The 24,871-nt window shown below is 35.8% G+C and overlaps 4 protein-coding genes across 6 annotated transcripts; all 4 read left to right on the top strand.

Annotated features, from left to right (window-relative positions):
• Positions 1 to 354: 354 nt before the first annotated feature.
• Positions 355 to 10,222, top strand: LOC129363771 (vascular cell adhesion protein 1-like). The gene is made up of 5 exons (XM_055036050.1): positions 355 to 579; positions 2,752 to 3,024; positions 4,295 to 4,615; positions 4,742 to 5,005; positions 5,252 to 10,222. Exons 1-5 carry the CDS (start codon positions 540 to 542, stop codon positions 5,374 to 5,376), a joined length of 1,023 nt encoding a protein of 340 aa, XP_054892025.1. The 5' UTR covers positions 355 to 539; the 3' UTR covers positions 5,377 to 10,222.
• Positions 10,223 to 12,678: 2,456 nt separating this feature from the next.
• Positions 12,679 to 15,885, top strand: LOC129363611 (intercellular adhesion molecule 5-like). Of its 3 annotated transcripts, XM_055035811.1 has the most exons (7): positions 12,679 to 12,835; positions 13,080 to 13,266; positions 14,072 to 14,338; positions 14,424 to 14,501; positions 14,616 to 14,756; positions 15,328 to 15,582; positions 15,672 to 15,885. In XM_055035811.1, the coding sequence occupies exons 2-7, from the start codon at positions 13,215 to 13,217 to the stop codon at positions 15,677 to 15,679; spliced, it is 801 nt and encodes a 266-aa protein (XP_054891786.1). In that variant the 5' UTR covers positions 12,679 to 12,835; positions 13,080 to 13,214; the 3' UTR covers positions 15,680 to 15,885. The 3 variants fall into 3 exon arrangements, with proteins under 3 accessions (XP_054891786.1, XP_054891784.1, XP_054891785.1); XM_055035809.1 differs by having other exon boundaries at positions 12,680 to 12,835; positions 14,424 to 14,756; XM_055035810.1 differs by having other exon boundaries at positions 12,680 to 13,266; positions 14,424 to 14,756.
• Positions 15,886 to 16,802: 917 nt separating this feature from the next.
• cmc4 (C-x(9)-C motif containing 4 homolog (S. cerevisiae)) lies at positions 16,803 to 18,899 on the top strand. Its single transcript, XM_055035813.1, has 3 exons — positions 16,803 to 16,983; positions 17,059 to 17,231; positions 17,960 to 18,899. Exons 1-2 carry the CDS (start codon positions 16,926 to 16,928, stop codon positions 17,193 to 17,195), a joined length of 195 nt encoding a protein of 64 aa, XP_054891788.1. The 5' UTR covers positions 16,803 to 16,925; the 3' UTR covers positions 17,196 to 17,231; positions 17,960 to 18,899.
• A 646-nt stretch (positions 18,900 to 19,545) lies between these two features.
• LOC129363930 (hsp90 co-chaperone Cdc37) lies at positions 19,546 to 24,267 on the top strand. The gene is made up of 8 exons (XM_055036285.1): positions 19,546 to 19,908; positions 20,127 to 20,408; positions 21,658 to 21,763; positions 21,865 to 21,980; positions 22,176 to 22,298; positions 23,096 to 23,278; positions 23,378 to 23,449; positions 23,537 to 24,267. The coding sequence occupies exons 1-8, from the start codon at positions 19,801 to 19,803 to the stop codon at positions 23,672 to 23,674; spliced, it is 1,128 nt and encodes a 375-aa protein (XP_054892260.1). The 5' UTR covers positions 19,546 to 19,800; the 3' UTR covers positions 23,675 to 24,267.
• The last annotated feature ends 604 nt before the right edge of the window (positions 24,268 to 24,871 follow it).

The raw sequence follows: 24,871 nt of genomic DNA, 5'->3' as shown, positions 1-24,871 counted from the left end.
TCAATATGCTTTTTAGTTATGCTTACTTCTATACTTGAAAGAAAACTAGAGCAAGAGGAACACAGGTGAAACTATGCTCCGCTAAAAAAAAAAATACCTTTCAACACAGAAATAACTATCTTTGGATGGTTAAAGGAACCGCGGTCGCTGTTCCTCGGAAGAGTTGTGATACTGGCAGTTATTCATGTGTTGAGACAAAAAAAAATCACTAGAAAACATTAAGTTACCGTAAATTAATGTCATAAGAGGCTAATTTTACTAAAGGTTATCTCCATATCGCTGAGAGGTAAAGGGCGTGGCGTTAGGTTTACTTGCTGCAACTTGTTTTGAACTCGATGATTCACGGAAGGGAGATTTACAAAATGCACGTCAACGCACCACATTTGCTTTTGCTTTCAATGATTCCCAATGCTTAGGCACGGAGCTATTCCTGTTCAGAAGAGCCATACTGTGTAGTTCAATCTGATCTAGGGGGAAGTTTGTGTCACCACAGCCGAACCTCCATTCGCTTTGAACGCCCAGCAGAGCCTGAAACCACGATGCGGTTCTTCCTGTTCTTCGCCTGTGTAATCCACGCAGGTAAGTAAACCTTCATTGCTGCTTTTTGAGACTGCTCTTTTTGGTGCAGTAGGTTATCTCGGACATTGTCATTAGCGCTTCTGTTTTTATTTCTCAACCTACGCCCTTGTTATATTCTTTCTAAGGAACACCATGTTACTCTTTTTTACTTATGAACTAGAATCAGATTTTAATCACTACTGATTCCATAAACCAAACAGTAGCTTCTAGAAGAGACAAAACCTACGGAAAATGTATAGGTACTTAATTTTGCAGCACAATTAAAGTGGTAAAACTTCCGTAAGCCATGTCATGAATCACTCATTTTTTGCAGACCTTCAACAGCTGTCGTTAGTTATTTTGAATTTACACATTGCTGAGAAAGTGTGTAGCCTTTTAAAGAAAACATGGATATGTAAATATAATGAGTGCCCTTTTTAATTTTTTAGCCTTGAGACAAATTAAAATGACCCTTGTTTGGCAGAACTTATTTTTCAAAACACTAGAAAACCTGAGAAGATCAGGTGATGCAGTTTAGAAAATGAAATGTTGCTTAAAATAATATTTCAGCAACACAAACACTTCAGGATACTGGATATTTGGTCACTATGTTATTGCTCTAAAGCATGCTGGGTTGAGTTTTCCTTTGGATTTGATAGAAAATCATGTCATTAAGGTAAAAACATGTTGCTCTCATGAAGTCATGTTAATGGTTCTATGATTTAAGCACATAGCCACTCAATGAAACATGTAGTGATGAAGCATTCATATAGACAAGAATTCCTTACTTTACCTCAGCCAAATATTTTAGATCAGATCATGTTATGTACATACTTTTTTTCCTATGCTATTGGGTTTTCAGCATTTCCCTGGAAGAGTATCACATTCTCTAAGACAGTCATACCCAAACCACGATGTTCCAAACTGCGAACCTCAAGTTGAGCATGGTGTTTTATTTTGTGGTGATATGCAGAATTATTTTTCTTCCAAACATGGTTTGCGCAGCTTTGCATTGTTTCACAGGCTTCTGGAATTTTTCTGCACCAATTCTTACTAAAAAGTTTCAACTTTTTTTTCCCCCCTTCAGCAGTGGAGTCTTTTGCCCCAACTGTGCATATTGGCTATTGTGACTAAGTGGAAGGCTTCTTATTTTAAAACTGTTCCTGCTCTTTCCAGGACTTTTTGAAGCTCAGTATTTAATTCTAAATATTTCATGTCACTGCATAAGCACAATGACTGTTGTTGTAAGTCAATGTATTTATTTTATGTATTTCATAATGACAGTAAGAATTATTATTGGTAATTGTAATAATTGTATCAGCTCTTATCTGTAAGGCTGCAACTAACAATTATTTTAATAATAGATTATTCTGATTAATTGAATTAAAACTGGCACATTCTTTAGATTTGCCATTTAACCACTTTGGCTTAGTTTATACAGTAGTAGAAATACATTAAAATAATCACTTCAATTCCTTGTCTAAGCAAGAAAATAATGGTCTTCTTGCTTAAAATGTAGTAACATAGCATTACTTTAGTGTGTGTTTGATAATTTGTAGCAAATAATGAATCTGCAGCTAAAAAATACTTCTAACATCTACCTGTAAAAAGCTCAGCTTATTCTACTTGATTTGACATTTATACTGTATAATCTGGTGATTATTTTTAATTTACTGGTTAATAATTAGTTAGTGAAATGTGATTAATAGGAGTTTTTTTTCACATAGTCTGAATTAGGGGAACCTATAAAATGTTCACTATGAATAGAACATAGTCACAGACTGGTATGAATGGGAGGAGAATGCATGTTGAAATGTGCAAATAAAATAATCTACAAAGCAAAAGGCTGCACCCTACCTGTGGCGGAGAGCAGAGATGAGTTAGTTTGCGGTCATGGTTTATATAATGACTGGCTTTAGCAGTTGCTCAGGTGTTAATAATCAGTCTTGCAGAATGGGGAAATGCCCAAACTAACAACAAGAATCCAGGTTTCCTAATAATCATTTGTAGCAAATGGCCTGGTTTGGAGTAAGTATATTCCAGTTAAGGATTAATTCATTACTAAATTAGTTGAAGAAATTATAGATTTGTCATGACTAATCCAATTAATCGTTTCAGCCTTTATTAGCCGTTTTTAAATGGCTGTTTCTGCAGTAAAAAAATATATATTTTATGTGAACTGTCTCCTTCTAGGAAACTGGGCACATGGCTGTGAAATTAAGTTCACTCCCCCGATGGTTTATGTGGAATTTGGAGGTTCTACATCAGCCAACTGCAAAGCATTATGCAACAATACGGAGGGGATTGGTTGGGAGTCTTCATTTGGAGGAACTGGTCTTAAACAGGGACTCACCACTTTAGATGTGAACCTTAAGGATGTTAACGACTGGAATACTGCACCAAAATGTTATATATTGCTTTCCAATGGTGTACAGGATATTGTACCGCTACCAATCACTGTCTACAGTAAGTAAGTTGGATAATATATGTGACAATCTTATGTGAGATGCACACACATTTATATATATATATATATATATATATATATATATATATATATATATATATATATATATATATATATATATCAGAGGATAAGAACCACCCGCGGTGGGTGAGAAGGGAATTTTTTTTTTTTTTATATATATATGAATGAATTTGGGAATTATTCATTTCCAGTCTTTACAAGTTGTATGAATTAATCTCTTACTCCCTTATGACAATGTAGAAAAAAGGCTGAATGTTTTGTAAATTTATTAAAAATGGAAAACTTAGAAATCACATTTACGTAAGCCTTAAACATGAAAATTAAAAGTTCATGATCATCCTTGAGATGTTTCTACAATTTAAATGTAGAAACAACCTGTAGTAAATTCAGTTGACTGAAAGGGTACACCAGCTGTCTATATAAAGTCCCACAGTGGACACTGCAGGTCAGATTAAAAACACCAAGCATGGTGCCAAAGAAATTGTATGTAGACCTCTGAGACAGGATTGTCTTGAAGTAGAAGTCTGGGGAAGGAGGCATATCGGTGTTTGCTGTTTTGAAGTCTTAATCTCAATGTCCTCCATTGTTCATAAATGGAATATGTTTGGAACCATTGGGATTCTTTTTGAGCTTGTCGGCCATCTAAACTGAGAGATTTTGAGAGAAGGGCTTTAGTTAGCAACGTAACCAAGAACATACTGGTAGGGTGTCCAGAAGAAAACAACTCCTCAATAAGACCACAAAACAAAATTCTGTGGTCTGCTGAGAACAAGTTTGAATGTTTTGGTGTGAATACCAGGCATCATGTTTGGAGGAAACTAGTCTTAGCTCATCACCAGGTGATAGAGGGATAGAGGGAAATATGAATTGAGCAATGCACAGACATACTTGACGAAAACCAGCTCCAGAGTCATCTAGACTTCAGACTGAGGTGAAGCACACTGTAAAGATCTCACAGTGACTTCAGAACAAATGTAAACATCATGGAGTGGCCAAGCCAGAATCCAGACTTGAATCTCTGGTAAAATCTGTAAATGCCTGACACACGTCTCCCAAAAAGTTTTCCATGTTCAGAATGATAGGTATTTGCATGTAGAATTTTGAGAAAAAAATGTTATACAATTTTGAATTTGGGTTTAAAATAACCCAGTGTGCAAAATGTATACTTTTCATATTAATATAGATTGATAAAAAAAAATCTTGTTAATATTCTAATTTACTTTTTTCCTGTATCACTTTTTGCTGTAGAAATGCCAAAGAAGGTATTTATGTCAAAGCCTCCGAGCCCTCTGATGGCCGATAATGAATATCATCTCTTAAAGTGCTCAGTTCATGATGTTGCACCAGTGAACAGGCTTGTCATATCCTGGCACAAAGGAGATAAAATGGTCTATGAGATGAAGTTTGAAGGTGCCGATCGACGTCCAGTCAATAAGTCTGTTGAAACAACAATAATCATTGATGCAGAGGATAATGGAAAGAAGGTCTGGTGTGAAGTAAAGCTAGACTTCCCAGCAGATCAAAGACCTCAGCCTATGCAATCAGAGAAGCATGAATTAACAGTTTACTGTAAGTTTAAATATTATTTTTGTCTATTCATCAAAAGGAGTATTTTTTTGCAGCTAAATGTCAGACTGTCTGTATTTTTAATTCCTCTTTTTTCTTCTTTCTGCATAATTTATTGCTCATCATCAGATCCACCAACCTTCACCGAGCCTGAAAACGAGACCCTGGAAAATGTTGTTGGTACAAAAATATCTTTGAACTGTACGGCTACAGGAAACCCTACTCCAGTTTACAAGTGGGACTTTGCAGACTCTACGCTAAAGGGGATGCCGAAGCAAAATGCTACTGGGTCGATTTTTACTTTGGATTTTAGAACTCCAGTAGTCTACAAATGTGTAGCCTCTAATGCTGCTGGTGAAAGAACCAAATATTTCCACCTCAACCAACCTGAAGGTAATCACATCACTCCAGCAATCTTAGAGTATCCTTTCCTTCTTTGAACTGCTTGTCAATAACCCTCCATGCTGCTGTTCTCTATTAAGTGGTCAACCGGAGACCACTGCTGGGGCTTCATGTACTCTTTGTTGTAATCCTTATTTTGGGACATGTAGATTAATCATAAACAAAGACGCTATTCTTTTGGAAGTCCAGAAGGTTTGTCCAGAGTGAGAATGTAACAAAACTTTTTGTCTCCCACAGGGAATTATACCACCATGGCAGCCCTGTTGGGAGTATTTCTGACTCTGGGAGCTGTGATCATCATCATTGGTGCCATTTTTGTGACAAGAAATGGATCGTGTGCTCTCCCAAGAACTATCTATTAACCTGAAATCTGACTTTTGCATAATTTAGTGTTGGATGGCTTTACTGTAAGTTTTTGTGCTTGGTGAAACATTTTTTTCATTTAAGAACTGAGTGCTTTTATTGGTGGTGCATGTTCAGAGCCTGTTTGTACATGCTTGGATCTGTAGTTTTAGAAATGCTGAATTTGTCTTCTGCCTTTAAGATTTCCAAATTATTGGCACTGTGGAAACAAACTTCCCCTTTCCAGGTTGCACTAACTGTGTTTCTTAACCTTAATAAAGCTCCACCATCACAACATTAGTAATGTGATGGTGGCAAATGTGGCAAACTTACTTCAGGAAATTATGGACATTCAAAGTCTTCTCTGGTATCAGTTTTTCTTCTCAATTGACTCATTTGTATTTCAGGTTGCCGTAACTACTGTGTTAAAGTGGTACTTTGGCTTTTTGTGCTGCAATACTGCCTATTTGACACAAGACTGGTTTCTCAGATGCATGTTGTCATATTTACTGGGATAAAAAGGTGTTGCATCCCTCTAACATTAAGCCAAAGCTAAAAGCACAGTACCTTTTTTCATTTCCCAAAAGTCAAATATCTTCTATTAGTGTTAAAATGTTAGCTTTTAGAAAAATATTCTGTGAAGATTGTGAGGTGGTAAATAGCACTAAGTTGAAGCTCCAGCAACACTTGAAATACTGAGGAAATGAGTTTACTCATCACGATGTCACAGGCGGAAATGTCGCAACCTGACAATGAAGTTTTCTCAACATTTCAAGTGTTGGTGGAGTTTCCACCTCATCACATCTTTATCCATTTTTATGCACCTTGACGTTTCGCTAGAAACGTTAGCATCTATAATTCTCCAACCCAATTTTCTGAACATGTTAAAGTACCATTTGGGACATATTTCATCTTTCACCCATCTGCAACAACCGACGGGAGAAAGTCGTCTCTTGGACGGTTTTCCGAGAGTCCAAACAAAACTATTGGATCAACCAGATATTTTCTTGCTATACCCATAGTCTCTAACTTAGCAGCAACAGAAAGTTTCTTTTCTCCATATCAATCCAAATGAGTTTTTTATTCAAAATTAAGTGGTTTTGATCTTTTCCAGAGAATCCAGAACATTTAAAGAATCAGGCAAACAACAGCAATTGACCCATTTGAAGTTACCCAGACTTACTAGCTCTGGGTAACTTCTTCCTTTAGCTTATCATGTTGACTATCCTACATTTTTTGCTAATTAATTGACTTAAATGTAATTAATGAATGTGTGGCTTTTTGAGTTTCTGTGAGGCTGCAGTTCACGGCATGGGTACTTTCTCTCTTTTTTTTGTTCAAATGCATTATAACATTGTTACTTGAAGTTTGCTTGCTTGTGCTGTTAAAATAAATTGTTTGCACTTTTCAAAGACCATTTTTAATGAATGTGCAACAATATGTTATAATTTCATTCCTACCACAAGCACAGAGTTTTTTTAAACACAAGCCCTGACTAAGAGATGGTTTGGAAATAGATAAAGCAAGCTTGGGTTAATTTTTTAATATGACTTTCACAAAGCTCCATCCTCAGTCCTGTTAAAAATATTTCCTATGCTGTAAAACCAGTTTTGTACCACAGAAACAACCAGATTAAATTATCTTCACCCACTGAGAAGAGTGCAGAAATTATAAAAGGAACCTGGTGGATTCAAAATGTGTGTGGCTGAAGGGCAGCTTAGTTTTTTGTTGTTTTTTTTTTACAGCTTCAGCCAAAGCAACTGTCTTCTTGATTTGGACATAATTGTAGTTGTTGATCCAGCAGGAGGTAGTTTGTGCTGTTGATTTCAGGCTCATGTTGATGCTAAACTGGCATAACCTTTCATCAAAAATCTGAGAATTTCCATGTTGGATGTTCATTATTATATTTTAGCCTTGACTTATGGCTTGTTAAATTTATGCATTTTCATTTAAGCGTAGTGGGTCAAATTTAAGGATTTATTTTTTATTTTGTAATTTTTGTTTTATGTTTGGATGCCATCTAGCAAATCTACAGTAATGTTACAAAGCACAACTCCATGCAGTGCAAATTTTTTTTTAAATCCACTGCATGGAGTGAATTACATACAAATTGTGAGGATACATGTACAAATTTTGAGTTTCTGCAATTTAAGTTTTTTTTTTATTTTACTGTTTGCTGTGTGGCACCTTGATAATGTTTATTTTGCACTGAGTAAACCTACAAACCATGCAATAGATTATTATATATTAACATGTTTTATTATGAAACAAAAAACTGATAAAAGAAAAATATTTTTGTGAGATCTAAGTTAATTAAAACATGTTGGTTTTATTAGTGTTCTTTTACTAAATTAAAAGGTTGAAATATTTTGTCGTCACTTTTTTATGTTGTGAATAGCTTCAAGTATAATAGATTCAACAAATGTTTCCTTTCTCCACTTTGTCAGTCGCTTCCCTCGCTCTATCAGCCTTATATCATTAAGCACTGAGTAATCTGCACTTATTACATCAAATGTCAGAATATTATAGAGGAGTTTGTGTAATTCTTTTTCTGACACAATAAAGCTTTGATCTTATTATTATTATTGTCTTAAAACTGACTTATTTTTCTTCTATCATTTCCAACACTTAGCTGAAAAAGTGAGGAAATGTTTTTGTATTTTCTCTGCTGCTATAACAACCTGGCAGCTGGGCTTCCACACTGGTCGAGTTCAAAGATAAAAGCTTTACTATCAGGATACTCATCCTGCGAACTTGTTGGGGCATATTTAAAGCTGTGAGTAATGTGAGAATACACACAAGTAGTCTGCAGCGCGGCCATTTGCAACACTGAATGATTGTATGTGCCGCTCAATAGTTCAGGAATGACATAACTTTAGTTTGCGAAATCATTTGATTAGTCCAGATACAAATATGTTGCGGTAACTTTCTCACTGATTAGAATATTCTATATTTCCTAAACATATTGTGTAATTCTAAACATTAAAATAATAAATATGTTTTCACAATTTTTGCAAAAAAAATAAAAAATCCAATTTTGTGGCTCTTCAAAATACTTTAAATTTAACATTCTGACCCTTTCAGTAATGCAAATAAAAATGAGGTGTGATGAAAATGCTGATACCATTTTTTAGCATTTGTTTACTGTTATATCTGCTGTATATTTGTACTCCTGCAAAATATGTTTCAGGTGCAGGCGCTTCTGCAGCTGTGATGAGATAAGAGAACTAAAATATCCTGTGCAAAATACCTGTCCTTGCAGTTGCCATATATATTGAATGCATTTCCTGTTCTGGTCTGTGCTGTTGAATTTTCACTGTATAACACTGTGGAATTTTCTCTGTGAGCATAGGCATGTCTCTCTGTGAAGACATGCCCATGCTCTGAAGAGAAAAAATACTGAAGGTCTGCAAGCTCTCGTTGGGCCCTGGGATGCATGATATGCCTATGTACTATGATCCTTCACAATCAGAATGAAACTGAGGAAGGCTAAACATTAACAGGATGACACATCTGTGAGAAAATGACGTGGCTCTGACTTGGTTCTCACCAAACCAGTTCTTTTCAAAAAACAAGTTAAGAACCACTGCCAGCACTTAAGTGGAAGAGTCAATTGTCATCGCCAAGTAGAATGACATGGGTTTAAATAAATCCCATGACATTCTATTGCTTTTAAAGGGGCAGTATTACGTATTTTCCAGGCATATAATACCACTACCTGGCAAGGTGTCTGATAATAGACATCACCAACTTTTTTTTTTTTTTTGCTTTGTGCAAGAACAACAATGGGCCACACAATGCACCCCTGTATTTTTTCCATTGTAATTTTGTTCCTGGGTAGGCTAAGAGTTTTCTTGCTTGTGCAGAGACAGTAAGTTTATCTGTCTTATAATGGGTTTTGGGGAAGTTAGAAAATAATTTGGCTGAGACATGCTGCATTTAAATTTTGTGAAAAAAATAGACCATATTAAAAAAGAACCCAAATTATATCTGTTAAAATTTTGAGTTTAGCTTCTGAAAACATAAGCTTAACTCAAAGTTACATTATCTCATTATTTCTTTGTGTGGAGGAAAATATTAAAACAGAGCATTTATGTGTGGAATTTCCATGTGAAGCATGGTCAAATCAAATGTTTACAAATGTATTTATCTATGAAATTAGCATGTATGACATTTCATTCTATGTTTTTTTTTAAGAGCTGGGCTTGGTTCTTTTAAAATGTCTTAAAATATTTGCAATATATTTTATCTGTTTTTGTACAATAATACTTTTGCTTTGGAATAACCATTAAGCAATGCCTAAGGGAATTACCAAAAAAATTAGTAATTTAGATCAAAATGATCAAGTCAGGACATTTGTTTGCAGGGACTCTGAAATAACTTTCAGTCTCAGCTGTTGTTCTGCCAGTTGAGGTATAACATAAAGCAGTCGATAAAGAGTTTATCTTTCACTGAGTAAACTTGAAAAACAATATCATTTCTGTGTTACCCTTTGCATGTGCTACATTCTGAAATGGTTCTACTGTAAAATAATTTGTGTATAAAATCATTTTTTTTAAAGCACAAAACTGTTTTAGAAAATGTTCATATATTACAAAATCTAACTCCAATTAACAATTGTTGTTTTCTTACATCAGTGTTGTTTTAGTTCAACCAAGTTAAGAGGTTAAAATATTGTGGCATTACTCTTTTCTGTTGTGAACATCATTAATCAGAACATAGATTTAGCAAATGTTCAGTCCATTGCCTCTGTCAGACAGCCTCACATTAAAAACCACTGCCATCTACTGATTATATCCTGACATCATTGTGAATGTAAAGAGTCTCCTCTCTTCCACTGGTAAAATAAAACTATTTTTTAAATCATTTCTGCCTTCAAACAGTTTTCCCTGACCATTTCCAGCAATAAAAAAGTAAGTCAACTGTTTGTATTTCTTTTTGATGTGTTGTTATAATAACCTGACAGATGAGTTGAAAGATAAAAGTTTTACTTTCAGAATGTTTATCCTGGGGACTTGCTGAGGCCTATTTATAGCTGCAAGTAATATGAGAATATGCACAGTAAAGCACAGCTGTCCAAATTATGGCCTGGAAGCCATTTGTGATTTTGTGTGTTGCGAGGCCTTAACACGTAATACATGTTTTATGTTCAATTTGTTTGACAACTTTCTCTACTAGTTGATTCTTATAAACAGAAAAATGTTCAGTTCTTAACGCTTTGAATTGCAATTTACAAAATTCACATCAATGCACCACAGTGCGCTTTGTTTTTTATGATTATCTGCAGGCAGCATCTACCTGTCATGTGGTTCAGCTCAGCTTCTAACCCATTTACTTTGGATTTTAGTGTTCCTGGAGTCTCCATATGTGTAGCCTGCACTGCTACTTAAGCTTTAGTATTAAAAGTAAGCTGCTATCTGTTGAAAGTTGTATAACATCTGATAAACTTATTTCCTGTGAGTGACTTCATTTCCTGTTATATTTCTGATGTAAAGTATTTAAAGACTGTGGTAACTTTAATTAGCAAGAGACATTTACTGCCTTCTTTAAGATGCTGAATTGATGGGGGAAGGGGTTATATCTTAAATTTTGGGTTAAGCTAATGCTTTAGCTGTCTTCTGTAATTTTAAAAAAGTTGAGAGAGACAGATTTCTCAAGTACATGTCAATTCTCAAATAATAAGAAAATGTTGCTCATAGACAGCGTTGGACTTATTTCTGCATTTTTGCTTCTTTATTGGCTTTGTACAAGAAAGCAGACATCTCTGTGTAAAGAGCAAAGCAGATTGTTATCATATTCTTTTTCATCTGGGTTTTTTGCTTCTCACAACCAGAGCAAAAGCGATGGTTTTCTTCTGGATTGTTTGCAGGGGTCAGTAAAAACATAGTGCCTGTTGTAATTTTGAGAACTTTTATAGGAAAGTAAATAACTGCTATTTACTTAGGTCATCAAGACAACTTCTGAGAATCTTTGTTATAGTCAAAGTCGATGCCCGTAGGTAAATGTACTCAATGGCATAAAATAAAATTTTTTTCAAGGTGTTGTGTTTTATAAAGTTTGACTGTTAGACTACAATTCCATATATTTAAAATGTAGATTTCAAAAGGATTATTAATGACAGACTGGTTACATGCTCATACAACAACATGATAAGCTTTAATTTAATTAAATTTTTTTTTTATCCCTTTGGGATCAATAAAGTATTTTTTTTTATTGAATCGAGCATTTTTTGCACATAAAATGATATTTTAATGTTTTCTTTTATGTGCTCTTTGAACTATCATTTACATTTCACTGCAGCCATAGTAATTGTCCAGTTCTATTCAGAGCACAACTGTGACCAAAGTGGGTATTTTTTAAACTAATTTTCAGCATATTAATCATGTTATATTCTGTAAAATAATTTTGCTCTTTGCTGCATGCCTTGTTAATGTTTGGTTATCTTCCCATAGTAGACAGAGCATGCAATTTCTGTATCTGCTAAAACGGATTTCTGTGGAGTGCTAAAATGAGCCTACTATTTTTTTTTTTTTTTATGAAGAAGATCTTTACACTTTTATGCAAAAACATTAAAATAATATAAAACAGAAAAAAAACAAGTATAGATTAGTCCTCTTTTAAATTATCTGTAAGACTAAAGTTTAACATATAACTGAGCCAATTTCTGTGTCAGTGACCTCCTTAAGCAGAATACTGATTGAGGCAAAGTCAAAACAGCATCTGTGTTTTCTTGCCCCCCTTTGTCAGTCCCTCGGACCCTTTCTCTGCTTCTTTCAGGCAGCCGTACATTATACACCACTGACACTGCCATACTAATTAGATCCTAACATAGTGAATATCAAAAGGGTATGTGTTATCCTGTCTGCCGAACCAAAACAATACTTTTTTATTATTATTTTTGTCCTTAAACTGTGTACTTTGAGTTATTCTCTTGTCATTTCCTAAAGAGACCTAGCTGAAAAGTAGGTCAACTGTTTGTTTATGTTTCTCTTTTGCTGCCACAGCAACCCAGCAGCTGGGCTAAAGCACATCAAGACAACGAGTAAAATTATAAAGATTTTACAATAGTAATGTTTATCCTGGGGACTTGGTGGGGCACATTTAAAGCTGCAAGTGATGTGAGAATATACACTGTAAGGTGTAAAGTTTCCCGGCTGTCCTCTCCTCGAATACATTAAAAATCATCTGTTTTTTTTTTTTTGTTGTTGTTGTTGCTCTCTTGCACCACAGTTACACTCAGAGCTGATACGCTGTGCAACATTCTGCTCACAGTGTGAGTCTTACAAGCTCACATGCTGCAGGAGACCAGCTCTCCTGCCTGCTGGGATTTAACAAAGCATGAAGCCCTGAGGCAGTCTCAAACAGGCGTGCAAGAGGAACTGAAAACAAGCTATTCTGAACAGCTTGTTACGACACCTATAATAAGCGCTAAAATGTTTTATGAGTCTATATCATGGCCAAACCCAAAGCTACAAAGATGTGAGTGTGAAAATTGAATGTTAAAAGATAACTATTTGTGTTTGTTTTTTAATCTTTGGGTAGATTTACATTGTGCAGTTGAAGTGACAAATTGTAAGCGTCCAGTGGGTCAGGTATTCCTGTTGCACATCTCCAGATGTATTTCTGTGCTTTTAATTCAATGTGAAAGAAATAATGGGCTGTGTTAACTTTCCCACTCTTCCCCTTTACTTTTCCCCTGTTTTACCCCCTCCCATCTGTAAAGTCAGCTGGGAGGGAGCTCTGCTTTGTTCCAACATAGTTCCCTGCAGAGTTGCCAGGGTGGTTCAAGTTGGAATTTTCTGTCTGTCGACGACCACTTCAAAAAAACAAAAAACAACAACAACAAAAAAACAGTACCATGGGAAACAACTTTCTTATTTGGATACTCGTACTTTGCATGTTTTATAAAGGTAAGAAGTTGTAATTACATGTTTATTCTCAATTGTTTTGCATATAGATGATGTTCAAGATAGAAATGGTGATGTAAAGGTGATGCAAATGAAAAAGCTAGGACTAACAGTCAGACGCATCAAGTCTATGGTGGGATTAGTGAATGTAAAAAAAAAGTGAAAAATTTAGACAAAAGCTAATTTGTGTTAAAATTAGGATTAAACCCATTACTATAGACTCTCCCTGGCACGGTAGTTTTCATTACCAGTGCGGTGAAATTATTTTGTCTAACAAATTTCTTCTGTTTTTAACAGAGATGTTTCATAAGATCTAACAAGATGATAAAACCTGACAAAAATTAGTTTTTAAATGACTATTTTTGTAAGAGAAAAGGGTATTCAAGCAACCTTGACCCTATGTGAAAAAGTTAATCCTTCTTTCTTGTGCCACCATTAGCAGCACCACATGCCATCAAGCATTAGCTATAACTTGAAATGAGAGTTGGAAATGATCTGGAGAAATTCTGGTCCACTTATCTTAGTAAATTTGTTTTAATTTACCAACCTTGGAAGGTTCCTTGAGAAAAAAAAGAACATTTCAAAATATGAGCTTTGACTAGACCACTCCAAATTCTTTTTTTTGTGTGGTATTTAAGTGTAAACTTGATGTCCTGCTGCATGACCCATTAAAATGAATTGAATATTTGTTTGATGACCTGAGGCAATTACGTGTGAAGAAGAAATCAAAAACATGAAATCTGTAAGGGGGTAGATCCTTTTTCATGACACAATATTGCTAACTGGCGACCGACGCTATCTCCTGCAGTGTCAGGAGAAGGTTGTTCCCTTATTCTCAAACCGTCCAGGGTTGTGGTGGGCTTCGGGGAGTCGGTGACGGTCAGCTGTGAAGCCACCCGCCCAGTGCGTGTCCTGGGCTGGGAGTCGGCCATTGGTGCGGTGCACACGCAGGAGGACCGGTCTGTCCAGTGGAAGGTAGACAGCCTTATTGAGTGGATAGAGGAGCCCATCTGCTATGGGGTTTTTTTCACAGCTCCGAGACAGTGTGAGGAGAAACTCAACCTTGTTCTTTACAGTGAGTCAGCTCTTGACATTACCATATGGTTGCAATTTAAATGAACTTATTTTCCTGACTAGAAATATGTGTGTTATTTACATAGAAACTCCAGATAGCATTTCCATCAGGCAGGCGAACCACACTGGCCCCATGGTGGAAGGAAAAGAGTACCAGCTGCTCTGTGAGGTTCAGAATATCGCTCCTGTTCAGTACCTCACACTGAAGTGGTACCGAGGTCAGACTGAAGTCTATCAACACTCCTTCTCTGACCTCACGTCTTCTTCCCCTGTACAAGTGTCCTCTATCCTCGTCATCACGCCAACAAAAGCAGAAAACGATGCAGAGTATAAGTGTGTAGCGGAGCTGGACCTTGGACCGGAGGGACCACAGCCGCCTCCCACTCTGGCCTCAGAGCCCCTCGCTGTGTCCATATACTGTGAGTTATGCTGTATGTGTATATATAAAACACTTTGGAGACCAACAGAAGGTAGAGCACAGATGTGAACTAAAAAAAAAAGTAACATAATAGAGTCTATGAACTTAGAATCTCACCTGGATTTAGGTTTGGACTTTGACTTGGCCATTCTAGCATGAGTTTGTCAACTTCCTTTCACAATAAATAGTGACAACTTTACATTTCTACAACTTTAGAAATGTGTTGTTATTAAAATTAATAAAAGAACAGAACACTTGCCAAAAAAGAATGGATACATTTTTATGTTCTATATTCTAACATTATTTAAGTAATCTAAAAATAATCACTGACCTGCCTGCTGTGTCTCTTGGTTTTCATGATGCTGTTTGTGTAGTGACCTTTTTAGATTTTTATTTGTAAAGATTTTTGAACACTATCATTTTCTTCTGCTCAGCATTCACTTTGTGTTGGTCTATCATGTGATTTACAATTAAATATACTAACTTTTTGGACTGAAATGTGATTTTTTTTTACAGGGCACCATGCGTACATGCTGAAAATTAAACACCACAACTTTTTTTTTTCTTTTTAGTTTCCCCAACATTTCTAAGTCCTGAAACAGAGGAGTTAGACTTTACAGCAGGAGCTGAAGTCACCTTAAACTGCACTGCCATGGGAAACCCTGTGCCTGCATACAGCTGGCAGTCCATCCATCCCGCAGAAGAGAAAATGAAGGCGGAAGCTGTTATTACTTCCTCCTCGCTGCTCCCAGGCACTTACACATGCACTGCCTCAAACACACTGGAAAAAAAGAGCAAGCAGTTCATTATCAAAGAAAAGATCAAAGGTTGAGGGAAGATTTATATGTTGCTGCGGTTATTAAAATGTTCCAAACTCTGCATCCTAACCCTGAAATCTCCTTTTGCTTTTGCTCAGGTGTTTGAGGCTTGCTATCTCACAACGGATCAGTTGGCGCGCTCTCTGACTCACAGGGAAAATTCATCTGAATTGATTTAACTGTTGTTGCATTGAAGATGGAAATTATGACACATTTATGATTCAGCAGATGTTGATGAGGATCATGTTACCATCCAGAGTTAGATACCATAGATAAAATGTTATGTTTGGTAACTGTCATTTTATATATATATATATATATATATATATATATATATATATATATATATATATATATATATATATATATATATATATATATATATATATATATATATATATATATATATATATATATAGCTGTTGATTTAGGGTAGATTTACCATTTTAGAATTTACATGTAATGTTTGATGTAAATATTTATGATAGTCTTATTTACCTACTAATTTAATGAATTTATGGAACATTTTAGACACATACCCACTATTGGCACTGAAATGAATAGCAGCAGGGAATTGCTGTAAATACGGGCTGTTTCTTGGTTTGATTTTCTTATTGTTATCAATAAAAATAAGCTTTTTACTAACTGGTTCACTTACTGATGATGATGCCTTTTGATTTTGTTAGATTACTAATGTCAGTCTTGGGTTTTGTTAAGCAATAAAGTCCAGCAGTGCATGAAATGATGTAATGCCTTCTAATATAATCACATTTGTTCATTGTTTGTTTCATTTTCAGCCTGTCTGACCCTCACTATCTTTCAGATGACTCATCAGTATAGTGATTGTCTACTTTTAGATATCTGCTGTGGTAAAGTGATATCTCACTTTGATCCAACACAGATGCTCATTAGCTGACTCAAAATTGGTTACTGAGGTGCATGTTTTTTTTTTTTTAAAGATGTTCTGCTTTTTATTGTAACAAAAACAATATTTTATTTATGAAGTTATATGAGCTATTACTATATAGGTCATTTTAAGTGTACAGTTTTAAATTATAAATTTTTTGTCATACAGGCATATTTGCCTAAAAGTTTACAATAGTTTTGAAATGTTTACTCTTTTATTTAAAGGGTGCAATATGTCACCATGCCTCCCTCCACAAGATGTCGCTCTTTATTTATTCTTTAAAGTGACGACGCGCTGTCGATATGTCACATGACCAAAACAGTGCCGCGGTAAGAAGTAGCGTTTAGCCTCAACGCTATCACAGAGGTGACAGTCACTTTGAGTAGATGACCATGTTCTTGAAGAACGACGTGTTTTAAAATGCGTCTTCGACTTATGTTCAGAAATGCCTCAGAAAGATCCTTGTCAAAAGCAGGCATGCGCCATCCAGAAGTGTTTACAAGGTACTTCAGATGTTACGCGTTGTTTTAGTCTTAAGCCGAGGAGGATATTTGACTAACAGCTTCCACGTCCTGCAGCTAATAAGTACATGGAGAGTATGTGCGAGGACGTGATCCGAAACATGCGGCGGTGCTGTGAAATCCACGGGCGAAACTCGACCTGCTGCTCCGGTTTTAAGGACTCCAAACCGACCGAAAACGAGAAGGAAACATAAATCTCAAGTTCTCCTTTCTGTACAACAATAGAGCAGGTCTGTGTCATGCTGAAGCCTGCTGCCATTTAGAAATGCCACTAATGAGAAGTAGAAAAAACGTTTCACTTTAGGCAAACCGATATTTTAGATATTTAGGCTCGACATTTCCTAAAACTGCACCATGATGAGCTGTGAGGTTTGAACGTTCCTATCACAGTAATCATACCTCTGCCATTTTGTCAACACTCATTCAAGGTGTTCAGGGGCGAGCTCGTGTTTGTCAGAAATAAACAAGTTAGACAGGGTTAAAAAAAAATTTAAAAAAAGAAAAGAAAAAACTTCTCCTCGACTCATCAATATTCTCTATTCATCAATATTCTATATTCCAATAGAGTTACGCCTTAGTTAACCTCAGAAAATTGAAATATTAATATTACATTAGACCAATCTCCTTTTTCCATAAAGAAATGCTTAAAGAAACCAGGGGATGGTGCTAGTGTCTATCTACCAACAGATAACTATCAGCAGTCTTCTTCCTGTCTGTTTTAACAATGCCTTTTATTCATCTCTGATGATATTCAAGCTTTCTACCAAAATGGTTTTCAGATTTTCATCAGCCATAATCCTTCATATTAAAAATAAACAGGTGAAATATATCAGTGAATCAATGTAAGGTTTTAATAAATCTTTTTGAACTGGCAATTTATTGAGCAAACTTTTTGAAGTATCTTTAGAGATTTTGTCTTTTCTATTTTATTAATACCACAATTTCTGCTTTGTTCCAGACCTCAAGCAAGGCAATGCAAACAGAAGGAATCCTTTCATCAAGCGTCTTACTTCTTCTTGCTGGTGGTTCGCTCCAGCAGTTTGTGGGCGAAAGACAGGGTTCCACCTGGACAGACAGCCAGTCCATCACTGGGCAACAAAGAGACACACATGCGCACACTTATACCCAATGTAAAATCAGAGAGACTGAATAACCTAACAGTAATGTTTATTGTACTATGGGAGGAAGCTGGGGTACCCAGAGAGAGCCAGCGAATACACGAAAGACCATTAAGAAATACCCAAGACAGGGTTTTGAACCCAAGACCTTCATATCCCTACTTTATTGTTAGGATTATGGAATTTCTGAAGCATTTTAAAAAAAGGTTATAAGGAAGAAATAGGGTCAGGGGGGTCTTGGCCTTTTAAATTGTGCTCATTTGTAAACAAAAAAAAAATAGTTTGCCAAAGTATCTTCTAGTCTTCTTACTGTATTTATAATAATACTAACGTTATTTATTTTATACCCAAAAGTGGGATGCTTATGGGGCTAACCCTGTCAAGTAATTGAACTGATTGGAATTAAAGTTCAAATATAGAAGGTATAAAACGTTTATTTATATTTTCTATATATGTTTGCCATTATTAAATTTGTACTTTTATTATCTGAAAAACTCGTGTAATTGAAAAAATACAGTCTGAAAAAAAATTCATGTTTTGGACACATTAAAACCTGCATTTTCACACTTAAAATTTTAAGATAAATATTTTGTTCCCTATCCTTTCAGTGTCTCTGTATCCTTTTGAACTTAGAAATTGAAATAGAAACTAACACTGCACTCATACAGGAAAATAAACATTTTGTTTCGTTTCCTAAAAAAACATTCTGAAGTTTGAATATGTTGTATTACTTGCAACAAATGTTGAAAAGATAATCCCTAATAAATATTTAAAAGCCTAGCTCCTTTATTTTGTTTTTGACTTGAAAAGGTATGTAATAAGTTACATGATGATATTTTTTTCTATATTTTAGTTTTTCTATATTTTATATTTCATTTATGTTTTCTATAGATATATTTATGTTGCACACATTATTAGATGACGAACATATACAATGTTAATCTACAATCAGTTTATTGCAGTTCTGCAATAACTGTATTCATAATAAGCTTGTGTCTGTTTATTCATTCTAATTATTTCATTTTTATTATACTCTATTTAAGAACTGGATAATTAAACTAAATGCCATTTTTAAATAATGTGTTGAAAACTGTTTTGGTACGGCTTTATAACAAAGAATGTCTGGTTGAACTTAAACAATAAATTAAAAGCAAATTATGATTAATTAAAACTTGTTTACGTGTTTATCTTTTGTAAACGACCTAAAATCTTTCTGTAACTCTAAAAGCTCTGCCGCAAGTTTTTTTTCTTACCGTTTTTTGATAAAATAATTTTTTTTTAAAAATCACAATTGTGTTTCTTTACCTTTTTATTTCCAGAGATAATATTTCAGGTTCACCAACAAACCGTATGGCATTTTGTTCGGAATATGTTCTGCTCTGCGACGCCATACCTTACGTCTATCTGACGGTCGACGTGATGACGTAGACCGGAAACGTGCGGGAGAGATTCTTTCTAGAATTCTGTAGCTGCATCTAGCTAGTAGTCGCTAGGGAGGTCCAACTGTGTTTGTTCTGGGAAGAAATACAGTTTGTTTCAGCCGACTCAGATTACTGAGACGTGCCTCCACATCGAGATTTTTTGCTGCGGAATTACATTTTCTAGTCAAGTTTGCTTAACCTCCCAACTTATCCGACTTGTAGGTCGCTAACTTGGTTAGCTTCGTGTTGTAGCTGGCAGGATGTCCAGGATAGACTACAGCGTGTGGGACCACATTGAGGTCTCAGATGATGAAGATGATACCCACCCTAACATCGACACACCGAGCCTCTTTAGATGGAGACACCAGGTACAGTTTGAACTCAATTTAGCCTCAAGTCGTTAAGATAATAATGTTGACAATCTTACTTCTCTGGTCTGACTGCACATATATTCTGTTGTCTTTCTCCTATAACAAATCACGGTTACTTATTTCAATCAGACGTATTTAGCCTTAAGTCTGTTGGAAATATGTGACAATGGGTTACTGCGCTGGATGAAGATACAACTTTCATTTATGACTTTCAGGCTCGTGTGGAGAGAATGGAAGAGTTTCAGAATAAAGGTGAAGAAATCAACAAGAGTCTAATGGAGTGTCGGCGTAAGCTGGCAGAGACGCAGAAGAAACTCCAGGAGCTGAGCGTCGCCTCGTCGGATGATGCCAAAACAGAGCTGAATAAAGTCCAGGCGGAGGAGAAGAAATTAAAGAAAGAGGAACGAGACTTGTCGAAGAAGATGGATGAACACAGAAGAGAGGAGAAGAAGATGCCCTGGAATGTGGACACGCTCAGCAGGGATGGTTTCAGCAAGGTGACACAGATCAGTCATGCTACTTTAAGCAACACGTAATTTTCAGCAGCAATTTCCCACAATCTGGTGTTTTTATGGGTTTATTTTATCTTCATTGGTTAAAAAATCTGACACTCTTTAACAAATTACGTATTAAAACTGTCTTTAAATCCTATGAAGTGTTAGTTGTCAAGTGGTACAAGCAGGAACTTCTGGTATAAGTAAATGTTAAGCCCTCCCTGACATTTACAATAAAGTTAAGATAAACAACTTAAAATTAAATACCTAAAAATAAATACAGTTTAGAAAGAATGTATCACATTTTGTGAAATTTTCAACAAGCCTGGTGTCAAACCATCTGGGAAAAATCCAGGGGTCTTTCCGAAGGGCGAACTTCTGACAGCCACATTCATCGATACTGTCTGTCACGGCTCAAAATGATTGACAGGCGTCTCGCCACGCCCCCTGGGTCAGCCAGCGGCCACAGAATTCATCCAATCAGGATGGACTTGCCTCGAGCTCGAGTGTGTGTGGGCGTGGCTTGGCATAGACTGAGTAGGTGCGATGGCGAGCAATATTAGCATAAACGAGGTGGATTATTTAACCTTTTTGCGTTCCAGAAAAGTTGTCAGAGTCAACTTCTCTTTAAATAAGATAGGCCTCATTTAAAAACAAATTGTAAATTGCTTATCAGTGTGATTGTACGGAAGCGCATTGCTATAACGCAGAAAAAAAAATCTGAGCATTATCACGTTATATAGTGATACGTAGATAACTATCGTTTAAACAAGATATTGGGTACAAGTGCTTGCAGATAACAGTGTATATTCTTTGAATTGGTCTCTGTTTTCAATACAGAATCAATTTATAAATTTATTTTGCTGCTGAAAATTTTGCATGATTCTCGTTTATTTTTATTTTTCGGTGTTTCCTTTCTATATATTGAAAATACACTTTGCTTTTAATTAGCTTCTTACATCTACTTTTAGATGCAAGAAGCGAGAAAAACTGGGTGACCAATTGACCAAGAAACAGCTGACTATGAGTCAACTCCCTTTAGTAAGACAATGCAATCCTGGGTGTCTTTAATAGTAGGAATATGTTTTGTTTGAAGGAGTGATATGTGAGGTAAAGGATTTTCTAGTCGTCATTTGCGTCTAGAAAATCCTTGAATAATTATAGATTATGAATAGTATCTTTAACTTCCAGCTGTTGAAACAGTGACAAGTGCTACTGTTGACATGTTTTTTTTTTTTTGCACCATTGACAGAGTATCGTTAATGTCAAACCTGAGGTTGGACAAGAAACTGAAGAGGAGAAGGAGCAAAAGCATAAAACCTTTGTGGAGCAGTATGAGAAGCAGATCAAACATTTCGGTAAGGGCCATTGACAACCATCAAATTGTTTTGTCTGCATAAATGCATTCCTTGTTACAGTTTGGAAGTAGAGATATTTATTTGTTACTGCCTTACTTTAGGGATGTTGCGGCGTTGGGACGACAGTCAGAAGTACCTCTCTGACAATCCTTATCTTGTATGCGAAGAAACTGCCAATTATCTTGTTATCATGTGCATTGATCTTGAAGTGGAAGAAGTAAGCATTTTTCTTTTTCTTTACTTATCCACATTGCTATTATTGAATTGTGTTTTACTCTCAATTCAATAATTGCAATGGTGATTTAAATATAAATAAGATGTTATTTGGGGTGTCATTCAGTAATGCCCTTCCGTTTTCCCCTCAAGCTGTTATCCCCACATGACTCTATTCTTCTGCATTCTTCTTTTGTAGAAACATGCACTGATGGAGCAAGTGGCTCATCAGACTATAGTGATGCAGTTCATACTTGAATTGGCAAAGAGCTTGAAAGTGGACCCCCGCGGCTGCTTCCGTCAATTTTTTTCCAAGATTAAGGTAAGTAGGTAGTTTTGTTTAAAAAAAATAACACTGATCATTTAAAGCTGCAAATTAAATGCTAATCAGAAGATAGTGTCACTGAAAAGTGAAATTGTTTTTTACACAAAGAACAATTGTAAACCCACTAATATTTTTTATTTTTTGCATTTAGAATATGTCTTTATGTTTCATAAAAGTTTTTCAGTTTATTCTTTAAATTTTGGATTTCTTCATCACTCACTTTCAGTCTCTCTCATAAGCTGATTGACATTAGGGATACCCTGGTATGAAAATTTGGGCCGATATTGATATCATTATTTTTTTATGGCTGACCTATATTTACCTATATGTTATATATTCTCTATATATTTTTCACCATTCTCTCAACACCTTGAAAAAAAAAATCACACTACTGACTTAAAAGTGTAAAGAAGTCAAACTTAAAACAAATCTTTGTGCTGCTATAGATATCTAAAATATTTGTCTTCAGCATTGGAGCAATGTGTCAAACTTAAGATGATTCCATTTATCTGAAAATGGTTAATTATCAACAATTAACTAATAATTAGATGTGAAGAAACATCTAATGTCTAAAGAGCAAACTTTCAAAAGTGTTCACTTAAAAAGATTACAAATATGAAACGAACAAACGCAGAAACAAGACTTTTGAACATCGATGTGCAGTTTAACTCCTCTAGTTTTTGAACAAAACCGATTAAGTTCCTGTATTCTTTTCAAAGATTCAGTATAAATCCCTGATAATAAGTGTGCTGGAAAACCTTAAAACCCAGTCTTTGTTCTTTGCATTTAATCAGACGGCTGATCAGCAGTACCAAGATGCATTTAATGACGAGCTGGAGTCATTCAAGGAGCGAGTTAGAGGAAGGGCAAAGATCCGCATAGAGAAGGCCATGAAGGAACTGGAAGAAGAAGAACGACAGAAGCGCCTGGGACCCGGTGGACTCGATCCCGTTGAAGTCTATGAAACTCTGCCAGCTGTAAGTTCACCATTCACCAGCGACCCTATTCATCTTGTTGGTATTTGCTTTTTGGAGTAAAGTCTTGAGTTTTTTTGTACGGCATGTTGACAATTGCAGGAAATGCAGAAGTGCTTCGATGAAAAAGACATCCAAATGTTACAAGACGTCATCAGCAAAATGGACCCAACGGTAAGTTATTTTAGTTTTGATCAATTGTCTTTCTGAGAATTAGGTTTGCATTTTGTCAAGCCCTGGTTTACATTCACATAATTTTAGGAGGCAAAACATCACATGAAGAGATGCATCGACTCTGGGCTCTGGGTCCCTAATGCCAAATTGGATATGGAAGGAAAAGATGAGGAACCCACCTATGAAGAGGTGAAACAGGAGCAAGAAGAAACAAAGAAGGAATGACCAGATTGGCCCAACTGATTTGTTTTCCTTTTTGGGTTTTGTTTTTGCAAATATGCTCACCCACTGTATTGCAACTCCCATTATGTGTACGATTAGTTCGCAGATGAATGAAATAACTTCTTTGAAAATGTTTTGCTGAGATATATGGGAAGAATGTTCACGTACCAACACAACCTGGGGGCATCAGTGACCCCACCTGGACATGAAAATGTTGATTGTGCTAAAAGTTATCACTGAAACTGTGTCCATTCATTTATTTGTACACACTTGTCTAAGTATCAGACAACATGTCTTGTTTCCGTTCTGCCGGTGTAGAGTGCAGACTTTTCTGTGCTTTTTTGGGACAGTTTTATTTTTAATGCAAGAGTTTTGTTTTAGCTTATATACATAATTTGATATTTCTACTACCTTCTTGGACTAAACGTTAAATTGTGTCCACTTATCTAAGACTTTGTGTCAGTGTATGCTTTGTAATTTGAAAATACAAGATGAAAGGAATCTTGTAGTGGTGTAAGGGTACAAGATGTTTCGTCTGCAGAAAAATATGGTCATGCAACAAATAAACTGATGACTCTTCTTGGCCTCAAATAGAATTACAGCCAGTGTTCTTGCAATGTTTTTGCTTATGCCTCTGCTCAATGTAGCCAAAATCTAAACGTGTGCTTCTCAAGGTTTACTCTTTTTCCCCCAACATCTTGAGAATAGTTGAAAAGACGGAGCAAGAGCTCTTTTAGTCTAAAGACCTGTCATTGGCCTTTATCAGATCATGTGGCACTGTGAATGGGTTCTCAACTCTTACTCATGCTTTTTCGACAACTAGACTACTGGGACATTTGCATGTTGTAGGTGATGGTTCAAAACACTTATGTTTATGTTGGCTTAGTCATACAAAAACTTTGACTGATTTTACTGTAAGCGAGTAAATAAAATGAATCCTCGTGGAAAATGTGGGGTGTTTTACTCTGGTAGTGTCCGGGTATGGAGGTAAGTTGTTTATACGGACTGAGTGGAAAAACCTGCCTGAAATACCTGAACATATAATTACCCTCTTTCAAGTAGCATAACACTGCATCATAATCTTAGAGGTTGTCAGGGTTTCACAATAGGTGGGAGATAAACTGCATGGATGACAGACAGCACAAGCAAAAAGGTGTAGAAACTGGAAGCTTGGTTGAAGCGGTGGCTTTCTGGAGCTGG

This window comes from Poeciliopsis prolifica, unplaced genomic scaffold (genome assembly GCF_027474105.1).
Source record: "Poeciliopsis prolifica strain line A6 unplaced genomic scaffold, Auburn_PproV2 SCAFFOLD010, whole genome shotgun sequence".
NCBI classification, from domain to species: domain Eukaryota; kingdom Metazoa; phylum Chordata; class Actinopteri; order Cyprinodontiformes; family Poeciliidae; genus Poeciliopsis; species Poeciliopsis prolifica.
Note: the sequence above shows the minus strand (reverse complement) of the source record. Positions and strands in the feature narration are given on the sequence as shown.